At 48.6% G+C, this 18,224-nt stretch overlaps 1 protein-coding gene across 5 annotated transcripts in view; it reads left to right on the plus strand.

Annotated features, from left to right (window-relative positions):
• Positions 1 to 6,171, plus strand: part of palld (palladin, cytoskeletal associated protein) — a 436,835-nt gene extending 430,664 nt beyond the window's left edge. For all 5 annotated transcript variants that reach the window (XM_078561258.1, XM_078561267.1, XM_078561294.1 and 2 more), the window contains 2 exons: positions 2,079 to 2,212; positions 2,902 to 6,171. In XM_078561258.1, the coding sequence (XP_078417384.1) occupies positions 2,079 to 2,212; positions 2,902 to 3,074 (307 nt within the window). In that variant the 3' untranslated portion in view covers positions 3,075 to 6,171. The remainder of the gene's footprint in view (positions 1 to 2,078; positions 2,213 to 2,901) is intronic.
• Positions 6,172 to 18,224: the final 12,053 nt, after the last annotated feature.

Below are 18,224 nucleotides of genomic sequence, written 5' to 3' on the forward strand. Positions count from 1 at the left end.
CAGTAATGACTGGATAATCTGTCCTGCCTGTTGGTTGAGGGATAAATATTAACCGGGACATCGATGAGAACTCCCTGCCCTTCGTTCTGGACATGGGATCTCTTGTGCATACGTGAGAGCGCAGACAGAGCCTCGTTTATTGTCTCACCCGAGAGATGGCACCTCCAACAGTGCAGCACGCCCTCAGTACCTGTACTGGGAGTGTCAGCCAAGAATTTGTGCTCATGTCTCTGAAATGGCGACTTGGACCCACAACGTTCTAACTCGGGTGAGGACGCTACCTCCTGAGCCATGGCAGAGAGGAGAGATCGTAGATCTTTAAAATGCTGGTGGGCCTTTTTAATGCTTTTTAAATGGCCTTAGTAACATTTTAAGATCTGTTTGGACTTTTCTAGAGATTTGTGTGTTTTGATCTTATCTTATTAGAACCATGGAACACTACAGCACAGAAAACAGGCCATTCGGCCCTTCTAGTCTGTGCTGTAATATTATTCCGCTAATCCCATTGACCTGCACCCAGTCCATAACCCTCCAGACCTCTCCCATCCATGTATCTATCCAATTTATTCTTAAAACATAAGAGTGAGCCCGCATTTACCACGTCAGATGGTAGCTCGTTCCACACTCTCACCACTCTCTGAGTGAAGAAGTTCCCCCTAAACCTTTCCCCTTTCACCCTAAAGCCAGGTCCTCTCGTGTTTATCTCTCCTAATCTAAGTGGAAAGAGCCTACTCTTGTTAGAGTGAAATCCATTTTCTCCATTACTTGGATTAAGTCCGGATTTAGACAACTGTTATACTTATTAACATCATGGGTGGAATTTCACCGCCCAGTCAGGGCAGGGTCGAGGCTGTGAAATGCGGCGAGCCATTCAAAAGTCCATTGAATTTGGCGGGACCATAAACACCCGATGCTGTAAAATTCCGCCCTATGAAAATGTGCGGAGGTCCGCTCTCCATGTGAGAAAACGGGGACAGAGGCCCTGGGGGGAAAAAAAGTGCAACTAAGATTTACAATGATGTTACAAATTTAAAAGTGGGGAGATGATGGTTATAGTGGTGTCACTGGACTAGTAATCCAGAGGCCCAGGCTAATGCTCCTGAGGATAAACGCAAAATACTGCAGATGCTGGAAATCCGAAACAAAAACAGAAAAAGAAGAGTCGTACAGACTCGAAACATTAACCCTGTTTTTTTCCAGCATCTGTTAATGCTCTGGGGGGCACGGGTTCAAATCCCACCACGGCAGCTGGTGGAATTTAAATTCAGTGAACAAATCTGGAATATAAAGCTAGTCTCCGTAACAGTGGTGACCATGAAACTAATCATTGGTCACAAAAACCCATCTGATTCACTGATGTCCTTTTTAGGGAAGGAAATCTGCCGTCCTTACCTGGTCTGGCCTACCCACAGCAATGTGGGGCTGACAATTAACTGCCCTCTGCAGTGACCTAGCGATCTGCTAATTTCAAGGGCAATTATGGATGGGCAACAAATGCTGTGAGGCCCATCAAAGAATAAAGGGGGGAAAAAAAATTAAGTTATAACTACAGAAAAGGACTGAAACAGGCTGTGCTCTTTTTCCTCTTGTAAAGAGAAGGCTGAGTGGTGAGCTGATAAGAGGTCTTTAAGATAATGATAGAGTTTTTGATTGAGTAGATGGTTGTTCCATTTGTCAAAGAGACCAGAACGACGGGCAATAATTATATAAGATGGGCACTAATAATTTGAGTAACGGGGATTGCGAGAAACTATCTTTACCCAGAGTGCGTTTGGAACGTGGAGCTCACTGTCGCAAGCAGCAGCTGAGATGAATGACATAGATGCAGTTAAAGGGAAGCTGGATAAACACATGAGGGTGAAACGAATAGAAGGATGTGGTGATAGGGTGAGGTGAAGAGGGCTGGAGGAAGGCTTGTGTGGAGCATAAACACCTGCACTGACCAGTTGGGCCAAATGACCTTCCCCGCCCCCCCTCTGCACTGTTAATTATAGGTAAAATAATGGGATTTCATTGAATGGTTCCTTACTGTAGTTCAAATTCTGTTTGAGTAACCTTGATAAATTTTCATTTCCCAGCATGCACCATGACAACAAGGGCTACATCTGCCTGTTAATTCAGCCAACCACAAAGGAGGATGCTGCTTGGTACACTGTGTCTGCTAAAAATGAGGCTGGGATTGTATCCTGTACAGCCAAACTGGATGTTTACTGTGAGTCCAACTCTTCCTTTCCACAACTCATTTCCCCAAAAGTGTAACATTATTGCTGATTTTTAAGAGAAAAGAGATCAAGAAGGACTTGCATTTATATATGAGAGACCCCGGGGCCTCGGTTCAATGTCTCTTCCGAAACACGGCACCTCCAACAGTGCAGCACTCCTTCTTCTAATACTGCACTGGACCCACAACCTCCTTTATTTAGGCAGCACTTGTCACATCCTGCAACTGTCCCAAAGCATTGTGGCATACAAAGATTAGAAAGATTAATGGTATGGGGCCTGATTCGAAAGTTTAAAGGTTAATAGAAAATGCTGGTTTGAGGACAATTGAAAGATTTGTCTTTTTAGATGGCACCTTTCAAAATGTCCCAGTGCATTACAGCCAATGAAGTGCGGTCACTATTGCAGATGTTATGACACAACTGCAGTGGTCTGGTTGTCAGACCTTCGTTAAACGTGTTAAATTTTGTCTCCTCCTCCTCATAACACATTGAGTGTTATCCCCAACAATGATCTGAACTCAAACTGTTGCTCGAGTTGTAATGCTCTCTGACAGAAAGAAAGTCTTGCACTTATTGCCTTTCATGATCTGGGGGCCCAAAGTGCTTTATAGCTAATGGGAGGAGTCTTTTTTTTTTTGACTATTTTCTGAAATCCTCTTTTTTTTTTTAAAACCTGCAGCTCCTCAGTGGCACCAGACTCCCAGCTCCAAGCCAAAGAAAGTGCGACCCTCCACCAGTCGCTACGCAGCACTTACCGACCAAGGACTCGACATCAAGTCGGCATTCCTGCCCGAGGCTAACCCCATTCACCTTGGTCCTCAGTCCAACCTTGTGGAAAGCGATGACCTGTAGCTAAACTCTTGGAGAGAGGGGATGCGAGAGAGAAAGAGGAGGTATCGGGGATTACACGCAGAGGGAGAGAAACTGCCTCTCGTGGGGAGTGACTACATCCAGACCATCATTTCGTCAAGTCCGTACACACTGAAAGCCTTTGTTTTTTTAAAAAAAAAAATATGCATCAATACAAAAAAACCTTAAGTATGGAATAAGGTGAAGAAATTTTGAACTGCAATCGGGAAGAAGATATTGGTGGCCAAGCGAGCTGGCACTGGATAGAATTGGATTTGGCACATGCACATATTTTGTTATCCATGTCCTACCTTGCATGGCTGGATTATAAAGTAGGTATTTTGCTACACAGTGGCTTCAATTTATTATAAACCATTTATATACACATTGTTAAAAGGATATATCTCAGATAATCAGCGTCACCAGGTGCCTGGGCTAAAACTATATTATTCAGGTTGGGTCAAGACTTGGGTGTGATATGTTCCGTTAGTGATAACTCTGAGGGGTTTTTTTTTTTTGGAAAGGGGTTATACTAAAGGGAGAGCGGTGTGGTCATTTGTGCATTCTGGGAGTCCTAATTCAGATCCAGCTTTCAACACTCTTAGGAACTTTAGAGAGGGTTTTTCCTATAAAACAGCAGAAGGTGCTACCAACTCAGATATCTGATGAGGCAGTTAACTCTTCACTTCATATCGACAATGCAGTCTTTCTCCAACTCTGGTGTACATCACCCAATTTTGTTTAAGCACTTGCAGCCTTTTCATCTTCTCTTAACTCAGTCTGCTAAAGACGCTGCTCATGGGGAAACTTCTAAGGCGGCTTTTATAAAGCAGAACAGTTAATCTATTTGGCCACCTGTGTGCATTGTACTACTTTTTTGGGTGTATTAGACAGAAGCCAAAGGTGAATTTTGGCTGGATTGGCACGGTTTTAAGGAGCTTGAGGCATGGTTGAGTGAACCAATCCATATCATTGACAGTTGAGGTCTCTCCCTCGAGTCGGAATTGTCCGACTGATGCCGCCTTCTGGGAGAATGGCAACAGATCCAGCTGCCGTGTTGGGTTGAGTTATTGGCAGATGCACAACTGTACAGAAGCCTTAGGGGCGTACATGGGGAAGGGTATGCACTGAAACCTCCAGTGAGGAAAGCACTGTGGCAACACTGGTAATGGTGCCTATTCTCCAGGCCTTGACTAACCCCCCTCCCTCTATACGCAGCTCTCCCTCTATACGCAGCTCTTCCTCCATACTTGGCCATTTCTCGCACGTGTAGTGTTGGATGGATCTCCATGACGTGATTCCACTATACTCTAGCGATGGAATCACATTGACAATCATGGAGTACCCAACGTTTAAACCAGTCCTGCCTCCAGGTTAAGGTTAAAGAGACAGAAAGCATCACGTTTGGATTGGAATAGGAAGTGGGGGGGAAGAGGAAGAAGGGAAGGTAAATGCTCCCAGTGCTGTAGTTCTCCCCTGTAGCTGGAGTTTTAGATCAACTATTGCATGTTATTCTTATTTTTAAAAAGCACCTCTTTATTGTATCATCTTAATCCCTGGAAGTCCTGAAAGTTTTTAATGCCTATTGCACTCCTTGGTGCATTTAGGCTGTTTACTGTGAAGTGGGCTCACTTCAGACTTAATATAACAGTTGATTTTTGGTAGGTTGGGTGGCTGATAATTCCTTTTATCCACCTTTTTTGATTTGGCAATACGATGAGTTTTGATAGTGCAGAGAAGGTGATGGTGGTTGGAGTTAGTTAGCTGGGCCAGTTAATAATTAGGTGGTTATGTTGATGTGATAGAATCTCGAAACATGTTTGCCGCACAGATTATAGCTCATTTGCCCTGGGAGTATGTTTGCTGTCGTGATACAATGGACACTAATTTAGAAGCACCAGGTTAATCACATTTGGAGAGTGTGGCAGGAGTCTTGAAAAGGGTAACGTTATATTTAAAATTTTAAGACGGGAGTTAGCCAAGGTGACACACACGCGCGCGCACACAGCTTCCAGAATGCACTTTTTTTTTTTTAAATGTGCTAAACTGTGTATAAACTGCCTTTTTAATGGCAATTTGTTCTTTATGGTGAAGAGGGAAGACCCAAGGCGGGATATCCTCATGCGAGCTGGTTTAGTTTCAGATTCCCTAAAACATGCCCTTGGCCAAGTATTAAATAGATCGCTCACCAGAGGCAGCCAGTACGTTGCTGGAGTTGGCTTTGTCTGTGCCAAACGCTGTCTTAACCCGCCCATTCCCGGGCGCTGATGGTTTTCCATTTGCCAACCCCGACAACCTAGCCCCGCCAGTGATGGGGGGGAGGTGGGTGGGCGAGCGAAACCCTAAGCTCTCCTCTCCGAGCCCGGAGCGGCATTTCATTCAGGCGTCAGCAGCAGTTGGACTCAGGACCGGAGAAGGAACGCGCAGAAGGACTTTGGAAGCACGGAGTAACTAGAGGATGGTACAAGGACGCTTCGCATTATATCAAAAATGACTGTGTACCCTCGAAAACAAAAAAAAAAATGCACACATTCATTATTTAAAAATATGCCAACTTAAGTGTCTAAATTCAGCTCAGACCTTGCAATTAATCTGTTGTTGTTGTTGTTTGAGGTATTGCGCTGAAAGAATTGTTCTAATGCTATCTGGTACTGTATATCCCAGCATTTTAACTGCTCAATATTTTATAAAGAGAGTCTGTAAGCATTAGTGCAACGGGTTTCACCCGTTTAGCTAACTAATTAAGGTTGCCGCTGGCGCAAAGTGGTCGAGAACCGGAAAAAAATGTGATTGGTACAAATGCAGGCGGAACTACTGCACCCGGTAGTGCCTTTTTTGTGATGCCTGAGGTTCTTCGATTGCAACCCTCGTATCGGCAAATATTTGAATGTAGCCTGCCAAATTTCCTGCAAGCTTCACCCGCCTTGGGCTGGACTGCTCACTTTCTCGATTTATTGCAGCGTATTTTACTGAAAATGCTTCTTTTTCTGTGACCGTGTAAAGTTTTTTTTTTTAAAAATGCTGCATTTGCTGCTTCTGGCTTGTTCTGCTGAGATTTGTTCTTGTGCCGTTTATAAATTTAATAAAAATGTTGGAATAATTGGAGTGGTGTTTATTTTACGTCGCCTGGCACTCCGATACCAAGCTGCTCCCATGGGATATGGTTGGCTGTGGTCATGGTTAAATTGTGAGCCCAGGTAGGGGCTAGACTTTTACAGCCCCACCCTCCCGCAGCGGGGGGGGGGGGGGGGGGGGGAAGGGTCATAAATTGAGTGGGATGGCAGGGGTGCTGTGCCCATCACCAACCCACCTCCACTAGGATTTTACCAGTGGCAGGATAGTTGTGGGGCAGCTCACCCTTGGGTCAACTGAAGCCCCATAAGTAACCGATTAATGCCCACTTTAGAACTTTCAGGACCCCGGGAGGAGTTCAAGGGGGGCGAAACCCGACAGGTCACCCTTCTCGAATTTTGGGCGGGAAGGGGGGAGGTGTGTCTCTCATAACGGCCCCCAATCCACATCTGGCAACCCCTCTTTCCCACCCCCCCCTCACCCCTCCAAGGTCTGCTCCCTCCCAACCCCCAGCCTGCCAGACCCACACAGCAATGTGGTTGACTCTTAACTACCCTTGAAATAGCTGAGTAAGCCCTTCAGCCGAAGGGCAATTTAAGGATGGGCGACAAATGCTGGCCTTGCCAGCGACATCCACACCCCATCGATGAATAACAAGATCTTCTTTTATGAAGTAATGGTCCATTGAAATAAAGACTTGCATTTATATAGCGCCTTTTATGACCTCGGGACATCCCCGAAAGTGCTTTTCGGTCAATTATTGAAGTGTAGCCGCTCTTGTAATGTGTAAGCAAGAACAGCAATGGGATGGGAGCATCATCGGCCCCATACTCCCCCTCCAACTTGCTTCAATACCCTGGAATTCCCAACCTATTAGTGCTGTGGGTGCCCCATAACGAAAAGGACTCCAAGCAGAAGGCTCTCCACCATCTCAAGGCTGCTGAGCAATAAATGCTGCCTGGCCAACATTGCCCACTTCCTTGGAACAAATATATTCTTTTCGAGCATTTAATCCAGGTGCGGTGTTTTAAAGGGGAGATGGCAGCCCATACGATTTGCCAAAACCTGGGCCTCGAGATTGTAGAATCATAGCTCCTTGCTTTTCAATTTTGACAGTACCTGTTCCCTGTCATGAGTTCAGTGTCACTGATTATTGGTGACACTCCTTCATTACAACAGTGAGCCCTTGGCAGGGCATTAATGGATTAACAGTCTCAACATCCACCTTTTTAAGGGGAAAGACAAGCATAATCATGTAATCCTTTCCCAAAATTAGGCACTTTTATTGTCCTGCCCTCAAACATTACCTTGCTCCTGATTAACACTCTTGGAGTTAAGTATAAGTTTGTGAGGAGAGTCTCTGTCCCACAGTTACCGTCACGGGCTGCATTGTCACCTTTCTGACGCTGCAGAGGTAAACCTAATACGGTAAGGAAGAGGCTTGCGTTGTTCATTACCTGAGTCATTTTAGGGAGTAAACACTGGCAGGCTGATCGTTTAAACTATCCACCAAGTTAATTCGAAATGCAAAAATTTCTCCTCCTTTCCCCCACTCTTTCCCACTACACTAAGTTTATGATGATTTGAAATAAATAATACTTACACAGCACCTTTTAATGTATTGTAAAAAGTCACAAAAGGCCATCTAACATCCCACAAACAGGTTAAAAACTGGACTATGGAGAATGAGCAGGGTAGTGGGGCACATTTGATAGCTCTTTCAGATGGGCCAAGTGGCCACCTCCTACACACTATGATCCTATGGGCTGGATTTAATGGATTTCCATGGTCCACGCTCCTGAGGGCTGACCCACAGACTTTTAACGGTTGATTGGTCGTTAATTGGCTTGAGGTATGGGATTTCCACCTCAGGAACAGGAAGCCCCGCCTCAGAAAGCTGCTGACCAATCAGAGGCCGGCAGCTCTCTAGTACCAGGAGCATCACCATTTTCACACTGGAGGAAGGTTTGCAGTGGAGTTCCCCAAGGGTTGGTGTGTTAGGACCTCTCTCTCCCAGATATATATTAATGATCTAGACTTTGCTGTACATGGCACAATTTCAAAATTTGAAGATGATATGAAGCTTGGAAGCATTGTGAACTGTGAGGAGGATAGTGTAGAACTTCAAAAGGACATAAGACAGATTGGTGGAATGGGCGGACCGGTGGCAATTTAATGCAGAGAATTGCGAAGTGATTCATTTTGGTAGGAAGAACATAGACAATATAAAATAAAGAGTACAATTCTAAAGGAGTACAGAAGCAGACGGACCTGGGTGTATACGTGCACAAGGTGAATTGAAGGTGGCCAGACAGGATGAAAGTCTGGTTAATAAAGCATACTAGGCTTTATTGATAGGGACATAGAGTACAAGAGCAAGGAGGTTATGTTAAACCTGTATTAAACACTGGTTCGGACTCAGCTGGAGTATTGTATCGCGTTCTGGGCACTGCACTTTAGGGAGGGTGTGAAGGCATTAGTGAAGATGCAGAAAAGATTCAGGATAATGGTTCCAGGGATGAGGAGCTTCAGTTAGATAGATATATTGGAGAAGTTGGGGCTGTTCTCTCTTGAAGAGGAGATTCAAAAGAGGTGTTCAAAATCATGAGGGTCTAGACAGAGTAGATAGTAAAAAACTGCTCCCATTGGCGGAAGGATTGAGAACAAGGGGGCACAGATCTAAGGTAATTGAAAAAAGAAACATTGGAGATGTGAGGAAAAACTGGAATACACTGCCTGAGAGTGTGGTGGAGGCAGGTTCAATCGAGGCATTTAAGAGAGAACTGGATTATTATCCGAAGAGCTACAGGGAGCAGGCCAGGGAGTGGCACTAGATAAGTTGCTCCTTCAGATGGCCAGCACAGACACAATGGGCCAAATGGCCTCCTTCTGTGCTGTAACCATTCTGTCATTCTGCGACATCTTGGGGATGAGACGTTAAACTGAGGTCCTGTCAGGGAAAGGTAAGGAACTATTTGAAGATGTTCTCCACAGTTTCCTGGCCAAGATTTAGCCCACAACCAACAGATTATCTAGTCATTTATCACATGGATATTTGTGGGATCTTGCTGTGCGCAACTTGGCAGCCCATCCCCTCCATTGCACTTCAAAGTACTTCACTGGCCATCAGACACTTATGGGAGTTTTGAAAGGCGCTATATAAATGCAAGTCTTTCTCTCAGTAAAGTCACAGACCTTTGCAAGAAATTCACTCCATGTTTCGATGTGAAAATAATTAAGTTAATGCAGCAGCGTCCCTATAACTTTCCCCCCTTTGCAAGCTTGACACCCAGTGTCCCAGGGTACAAACTGCCCTCGGGACAAGGACAGCCCTCTGGCCTTCTTTCTGCAAGAGAATAGGATCACATTCACACCCACACACTGATCTCCAACCGCTTCCTCTTCACCATGGATGTCCAATCCCTCTACACCTCCATCCCCCACCAGGATGGTCTGAGGGCCCTTAGCTTCTTCCTTGAACAGAGGCCCCAACAATCCCCATTCACCACTACTCTCCTCCGTCTGGCTGAACTTGTTCTCACACTGAACAATTTCTCCTTTAACTCCTCTCACTTCCTCCAAATAAAAGGTGTGGCTATGGGTACCCGCATGGGCCCCAGCTATGCCTGTCTCTTTATGGGGTATGTGGAATATTCCTTGTTCCAGTCCTACTCCGGCCCCCTCCCACAACTCTTTCTCTGGTACATCGATGATTACTTCGGTGCTGCTTCATGCTCTCGTCGGGACCTGGAAAAATTTATTAATTTTGCTTCCAATCTCCACCCCTCCATCATCTTCACATGGTCCATCTCTGACACTTCTCTTCCCTTCCTTGACCTCTCTGTCTCAATTTCTGATGATAGACTGTCCACCAATATCCATTACAAGCCTACCGACTCCCACAGCTACCTCGACTACAGCTCCTCACACCCCGCTTCTTGTAAAGACTCCATCCCATTCTCTCAGTTCCTTCGCCTCCGTCGCATCTGTTCTGACGACGCTACCTTCAAAAACAGCTCCTCTGACATGTCCTCCTTCTTCCTTAACCGAGGTTTTCCATCCACGGTCATTGACAGGGCCCTCAACCGTGTCCGGCCCATATCCCGCGCATCCTCCCTCACGCCTTCTCCTCCTTCCCAGAAACATGATAGGGTCCCCCTTGTCCTCACTTATCACCCCACCAGCCTCTGCATTCAAAGGATCATCCTCCGCCATTTCCGCCAACTCCAGCATGATGCCACCACCAAACACATCTTCCCTTCACCCCCCCTGACAGCATTCCGTAGGGATCGTTCCCTCCGGGACACCCTGGTCCACTCCTCCATCACCCCCTACTCCTCAACCCCCACTTATGGCACCTCCCCATGCCCACGCAGAAGATGCAACACCTGCCCCTTCACTTCCTCTCTCCTCACCGTCCAAGGGCCCAAACACTCCTTTCAAGTGAAGCAGCATTTCACTTGCATTTCCCCTAACTTAGTCTACTGCATTCGTTGCTCCCAATGCGGTCTCCTCTACATTGGAGAGACCAAACGCAAACTGGGCGACCGTTTTGCGGAACACCTGCGGTCTGTCCGCAAGAAAGACCCAAACCTCCCTGTCGCTTGCCATTTTAACACTCCACCCTGTTCTGTTGCCCACATGTCTGTCCTTGGCTTGCTGCATTGTTCCAGTGAAGCCCAACGCAAACTGGAGGAACAGCACCTCATCTTCCGGGCTGAATACTGAATTCAACAACTTTAGATCTTAAACTCCCCCCCCCCATCCCCACCCCGTTTCTTCCCCCCCCCCCACCCCCCCAGCTTTTTTTTTTTCAATAATTTATATAGATTCTTCTTTCCCCACCTATTTCCATTATTTTTAAATCTAAAACTAAAACCTTGTTAGTCTTTCCACCCCACCCCCACTAGAGCTGTACTTTGAATATCCTGTCCTCCATTCTTAATTAGCACTTTTCTTAGACAAATATCACCACCTTCAACACCTCTTTGACCCTTTTGTCTGTGACATCTTTTGATTATCTGCTCATCTCCACAATCACCACACCCTCAATGTCTCTCCCCCACCCCCCACCCCCCCCCCCCCACCCCCCCACCCACCTTAAACCAGTTTATATTTCTCCCTTCTTCTAACTATGCTTCAGTTCTGCCGAAGGGCCATGAAGGCTCGAAACGTTAACTGATTTCTTCTCCGCCGATGCTGCCAGACCTGCTGAGTTTTTCCAGGTAATTCTGTTTTTGCACTGATCTCCTGTCTGTCTCTCTTTCCCCTCCCCCCCCTCCCAATCCACCCTATATTCAAAGAAATTGAGAAGGCGGGTTGTGGCGGGGGAGGGGGAGTGGGGGGAGCGGTGTTGTCGTGAGAAGGGTAAAATAAAGGGTAATAATTCCCAAACATATCTCTAATCCTCCCTCACTAATCCTGCCAGATATTTACTTCAATATGGATCAGACCCTCAATTGGACAAGTACTTAATGTCACTGTTGCTTTGGTACACTGGTCTGGAAGCCTTTAATCCAATGAAAACATAAAACAAAGTCAGCAAGAGAGAAAGAGAGAGAGAGAGACAAAGACACTACATCTGCTAACAGAAGAGAAACCAGGATTAGGGAAGTGCACTGCTTTGAGTAATCTCCTTAACCAGGCACATAGCTACCTGTTGCCCATGTGTAGCCTGGTTTCACTAGCCCCTATAACCTTCCTCACATTCGGGAGATTTACTGGAGCAGTACACTTCACACCAACTCGGGCCAGGCAACTGACGGGTCCACATAAAACATCCCGCAAACTCTTCTGATCCCTGCAAATCCTGCATCGGCCGAGGGGTGTTTTTACCGGCACGCAGAGATTTGCCAGCTACTGCCCGGCATAAATCCATGACAGATTTCCCTGACCTTGGCACCCCCGACTTCTAAAAGATGAAAGGTTTGCAGCGCAGGAGGAGGCCATTCAGCCCATCCTATCTGAGCCAGCTGAAAATGAGCCATCCAGCCTAATCCCACTAATCCCAGCTCCTGGCTCACAACCCCCTGGGTCGCAGCACGTCAAGTGCCTATCCAAGTGCTTTTTAAACATGATGAGGGTTTTATGCCTCTATCACGCTTTCAGGCACTGAGTTCCAGACCCTCAACACCATCAAGGTGGAAAAAAAATTCTTCTCAACTCCCTTCTGATCATTCCACCATCATTATTTGAAATCTATGCCCCATTTTTTTTTCTTTCACAGGATGTGGGCATCGCTGGCAAGGCCAGCATTGGTTGCCCATCTCTAATTGCCCAAGTGGCCATTTCAGAGGGCAGCTAAGAGTCAACCACATTACTATGGATCTGGAGTCAACATGCAGACCAGACCAGGTGAGGATGGCAGCTTTCTGAAACAGGTGAATTTTTGCAACATACGAATTAGGGGCAGGAGTAGGCCATTCGGCCCCTCGAGCCTGCTCCACCATTCAATAAGATCATGGCTGATCTGAATGTAGCCTCAACCCCACATTCCTGGCTACTCCCATTAACCTTTCACCCCCTTGTTAATCAAGAATCTACCTAGCTCTGCCTTAAAAATATTCAGAGAAACTGCTTTAATCATCTTTTGAGGAAGAGAGTTCCAAAGACTCACAACCCACTGAGAGAAAGGATTTCTCCTCATCCCTGCGTGGAGTTGTCCCAGATTGGCACTAAGCGTGGTAGCGAAGGGGTAAAACGACATGGTGGGTTTTCACGCGGTAGCGTCCAAAACCCGCCGCATTATTTATGTATTCCTGGGAAACACGCCGTTTCCATGGCGGGTGGGCTTTCATTCACCCACCACACCATCACCTCACCGCGTCACCATGCCGGGCGCCATATTTAAAGCCCAGCCAAGCGCGCACATCTCAGTGCTTCCAGCCCACAACTGCTGCAGGGAAGATATCCATGAAAGGCAAAGAGACTGCAGTCTCCAGGTTTAGTAATGCCTTTTGGATACCGTGGAGGCCCACCACGATGTCCTCTACCACAGCTCTGGCCACAAGGTGGGCAGCGGTGTGACCAACCAGGTTTGGCAGCTGTGGTCAGCGCCAACGCTCTTCAAAAGAGGATCTCCTCTTTTCACTCCTCTCACACTCTCAACTCACACACTCTCAAACCCATCACACATCCACAGGACCCTCACTCACTGCCAGCTCAAGGGACATCACCATTCACTCTCTCACACACACCTTCATTGCCCTCATCCCGGCCATGGGACCACTCACCACCCACACAGGCCAGGCATACTTATCATCTGGCCTGGCAGGCGTCCTGCTTACACTTTCTCCATCTCTATTCATGCAGAACAAGCTGGCACACAACAAGAGGGGGAGGTCGCAGACCAGTGGAGGAATACCAGAAATCAAGTTCCTCACGGAGAGCCATCCAGCTGGCTGGCGAGGATATGGACTGGTCCTGTGCTGACGGTGAGGTCGGCGCTGCTCTACCAAGTGAGGATCCAGCGGTGCAACATCCATCAACCATGCTGTGAGTGATGTGTCTTAGTTCACAGGCCACTGCCATGCACTAATTATCTCTCCTTGCTATCGCAGGCAAGTCGGCCAACCGAGTCCAAGACCCAGGGCCTCCAATCAAGCCCCGAAGAAACCTCTGAAGAAAATCTGAAGGCAGCCTCCTTGAAGTCCCATCACCGCGCTCACCCACACCCTCCACCAGCACAGAGACACACGCCTAGCTTTAGAGTAGCCTCGGGATCACAATCTGGTGAGCACATCGCACTTTCTGATCCACAGCAGGTTGAGGCAGGAATTTCCCAGGTCCCCGGCACTCGGAGGACGGCTGGAGGCCAGAAATTTGCTGAGTCCGAGTCAGATGACGAGCCTCTGGACTCGGTCATGTCACAGTTGCTGGAGCTGCAATGGTAAGCTCGGGAACATCAGGAAGGGATGTCCGCTGCACTCCTCAGATTGCAAAGCACGATGGAGGAGTCTGTCCGTCTTCAGGCTGAGGTGATAACACCGACATGACAACACACTGAGGTCAACACTGGTAATATGGCAGCCACCATGGAGATCTTAGTCCCGGGTGTTGCTCCTGAACTGCTGCACAGGTTCAACTCCATCGCTGATGCCATAGTTGGCCTCCATTAGTGTGTAGGCGAGAGGGGTGCTGGGCAGCTCGATCTCACTCCAGCTACCCCTGCTCCTCACAGAGTCAGCCAGGGGCCCTCGGACACCCACAGGGAGGAGGATCAGCAGGTGCAACCCCGGGGCCATCCACCCAGGTGACTCCGGGAGTGTTCGGCTCATCAGACTCCCCTCTTCCTGTGACCTCAGCAGCTCCAGCTCCACAGGACGAGGAGGTTGCCACTGCCACACAGCAGGGCCCCGAAAGCAGGCCAGGGCCCTCCGGGTCTCGGCCCTCCAGAGGACACGCGCCAAAGTCATCACAGACAGGGTGTAGCAGTCAGCAGGCTGCCTCCACCTCCACTGTGCATGTCCGGGGAGCACCAAGAGGTAGCGGCAGGGTTAGGAAAGTTAAGAAGATGTAACTCTTTTCGAGTCAAAACAATAAACTAAATTAACAATAAAGTTAAGAAGATGTAGTTGCTCAGCCTGGGCACGGGTGTTAATCACTTGTACATAATGTTCAGTATTGTCAATAAACTCCCAAGAATGTCTCCCAGCCTATGGCTCTTGTTCTAATAAGCAATGTTCTTGTCACTCAAATGTGAAACCTTTCCCGACAAGGTAAAGGCAGGTGTCTCAGTCCAGGGCCTCTTCCTGTGCTTTCTGCAGCCTTCAGACCAAAGTGAAGGTCCAGCCTCACACTCCCTGGACACATTACTGATGCCTGCACCTCGACGGTGCTGGTCATTGTTGCCAGAATATAGTGGGCAGGTGTCACAGAGTTCTCTCATTCTCTCTGTGTGCTCTCAGCACCTTTAAGGTGGGGCTGGCCCCCATCTCTTCAGCATCTGTGACCAGTGACGCTGTGCACCAGCTCCTGAAGGGCTCAGGTCTGAAGGTGGACAAAAGAGCAGGCGATTTTAAAGTTTCATGGCTGTGTCTCTCTGAGATGACCCTGATCACAGAGCACAAGTGAGCTGCCCTCGGCCAGACAGGAGTCAGACATTCTCAGAGGCTATGTGAAGATCTATGGAGTGTCCTCACTGCATGTTGTCATCATCCTCCTGCAATCAAGCAACTATTAGGGCCTCCACCACATCTCCATGATAGGAGCCTTATCACAGAGGGTATTCATGCTGCCATAAGCCAGACTGGAGGCAAACATTCACAGGTGCAATGTGAGGATCTATGGGGTCTCCTCACTCCATGTTGTCATCTTCCTCCACAAATCCAGCAGCTCTGAGGGTCTCCTGAGTGCGCCTGCCTCATGTGGCCAGTGCGAGAGCCTCACCCCCATCATCGCCATCTTTGAGGACCTCCTCACCTCATCCCCGTCGGGATCCTCCTCATTGGAGGTGACCTCCAGCTCCTCCATCTCCTCCTCAGCCAGCTCCTCTCCCCATTGCAGCGCCAGGTTGTAAAGGGGGCAGCAGACGACGACGATGCGTGACACTATCTGCGGACTGTATTGCAGGGATTCACCAGACCGGTCCAGGCACCGGAACCACATCTTCAGCATCCCGATGGTTTGCTCCACCAAGGTGTGAGCTGCAGCATGAGCCTCATTATAGCGTCACTCTGCTGCAGTCTGAGGCCGCCACACGGGTGTCATCAGCCACATCCTCTGTGGGTAGCCCTTGTCGATGAGGAGACAACCCTGCAGCTTCTGTGGGCCCTGGAACACGTCAGGGATCTGTGACCGACTGAGAATGTAGGAGTCGTGCACACTCCCTGGAAACCGTGCGCACACCTGCAGGATGCATTTCTGGTGGTCGCACACCAGCTGCTGGTGGCTGCGTGCTGTGATGGAGATCTGAGCCCCACATGAGTGCAGTCAATGGCACCCTGCACCTGTGGGAATCCTGAGATTTGGGCAAATCCAATCGCTTTTGCATCCTGGCTGTCCTGGTCCCGGGTGAAATGCAGAAAGTTGTGTTCCCTCATGAAGGTGGCATCCGTGACCTCATGGATGCATTTGTGGGTGGAGGCTTGTGAGATCCCACAGAGGGCACCTGTGGAGCCCTGAAAGGAGCCACTGGCATAGAAATTGAGCACCACAGTCACTTTCATGGCCACTGGCAGTGAATGCCCTCCATGTCCTCGTGGCGCCAAATCCTGCAGCAGCTGGCAGATGTGACCGACCAGTTCCCTAGACATGCACAGTCTCCGGCGACACTGGTTTTCAGTCATCTGTAGGAATGAAAAGCAGCATCTATAGACCCTGGGTGTCGCTCATTGCCAACCAGCGATGGCTCACTGTGGCTCTTCGACAGCGTGTGCGAGACCCCCCAGCCACCCCTTCTTCCACAGGGTGCTGCTCCTCCCTCTGTGCAGCCAGGCACCTCTGTCGCTCTGTCCTATGTTGTCATCATTCTCTGTAAGCCACGAGACACACAGCCAGTTCACCAGGCTTCATGCTCCTCACGTACTCCTCCTGCAGGATGAAAGAGAGAGACACATGGTTAGCATGGGTACACTAAGAACGTGTCCTGGTTAAGTGTAAAGGCCCCTTAACGCATCCCGGAGAGTGCTGGCTACCACTTGGATGACCAGAGTTTAGTGCGCTGCATGGCTGCCCAAATCACCATCCACCTCCGCCCCACTGCACCTGACCGATTGGCAGCAGCTTTGCCCATTGGACTGCATCTGTGCTCTCAGCTCAGGCACAGACATTCTCCTAACCCACACTGCAAGGCTGCACTGTTAGCTTGAACCATGGGGGAGACTGGTCCAAACCGGGATGATGACATTGCAAGGGGCTGTGAGCGCTCCCACCAGTGACTGCTCGATGGCCAGCTTTAGCAAGGAGATTGTACAACGTGCCCAGTCATCCAACTGTTCTGCAGTCCACTAAAACACTCATTAGTTTGCAGTCTGTGCCCAAGAAATGAAAAGCTGTGGAGCATTTGGTGGCACTTTGATGCTTCTGCGTTGTTTGAATGGGCAGATAAGCTAGAGGCCTGACTCCAATCGTATCAATTGCTGTGCCTGAACTGTCCCAGTTGCAGAGGAATGGTCACTTTATATAAGGTGTCCCTACTGCATTGCCACTTCCCTCGCCCACCCTAGCACCCAATCCCCTCCCCCGCTGAATGCTAGTGCACTATATTCAACCGCTGGGCTGCCCTCGACCCCTCCAATGTGCCTCAAGCTTGAAGTCCCACAGGTGACCCTGGCGAGCGCTGTGCAACGTTACTGTGTACTCCCCTCCGAAGTTACCCTCAATGTGCAGACCACCAAGTACACACCTTTTATGTGCTGTTGTGAAACACGTTGGCGTGTTTTCCTGCCAACCTGGGCAGATTGCAGAGGGACTGGCCTAAAAATGATATTCAAAGGCTGGGAATCATGTGACGAGTAACTCACCTCCTGACTTCCCAAAGCCTGTCCATCATCTACAAGGCACAAGTCAGGAGTGTGATGGAACACTCCCCACTTGCCTGGATGAGTGCAGCTCCTACAACACTCAAGAAGCTTGACGTCATCCAGGACAAAGCAGCCTCCGTGATTGGCACCTCATCCACAAACATTCACTCCCTCCACCACCGACGCACAGTAGCAGCAGTGTGCACCATTTACAGGATGGCCTGCAGGAATTCACCAAGGCTCCTTAGACAGCACCTTCCAAACCCACGACCTCCACCACCTAGAAGGACAAGGGCAGTAGACACATGGGAACACCATCACATGGAAGTTCCCCTCCAAGTCACTCACCATCCTGACTTGGAAATATATCACGGTTCCTTCACTGTCGCTGGGTCATAATCCTGGAACTCCCTCCCTAACAGCACTGTGGGTGTACCTACACCACATGGACTGCAGCCGTTCAAGAAGACAGCTCACCACCACCTTCTCAAGGGCAACTAGGGATGGGCAATAAATCCTGGCCCAGCCAGCGAAGCCCACATCCCGTGAATGAATTTTAAAAAAGATGCATTAAGTAAGGTTCCTGGCATCCAAAGGCAGGAAATGCAAACAGGTTTGA

Source organism: Cetorhinus maximus, chromosome 2, assembly GCF_964194155.1.
Source record: "Cetorhinus maximus chromosome 2, sCetMax3.hap1.1, whole genome shotgun sequence".
Classification (NCBI taxonomy): domain Eukaryota; kingdom Metazoa; phylum Chordata; class Chondrichthyes; order Lamniformes; family Cetorhinidae; genus Cetorhinus; species Cetorhinus maximus.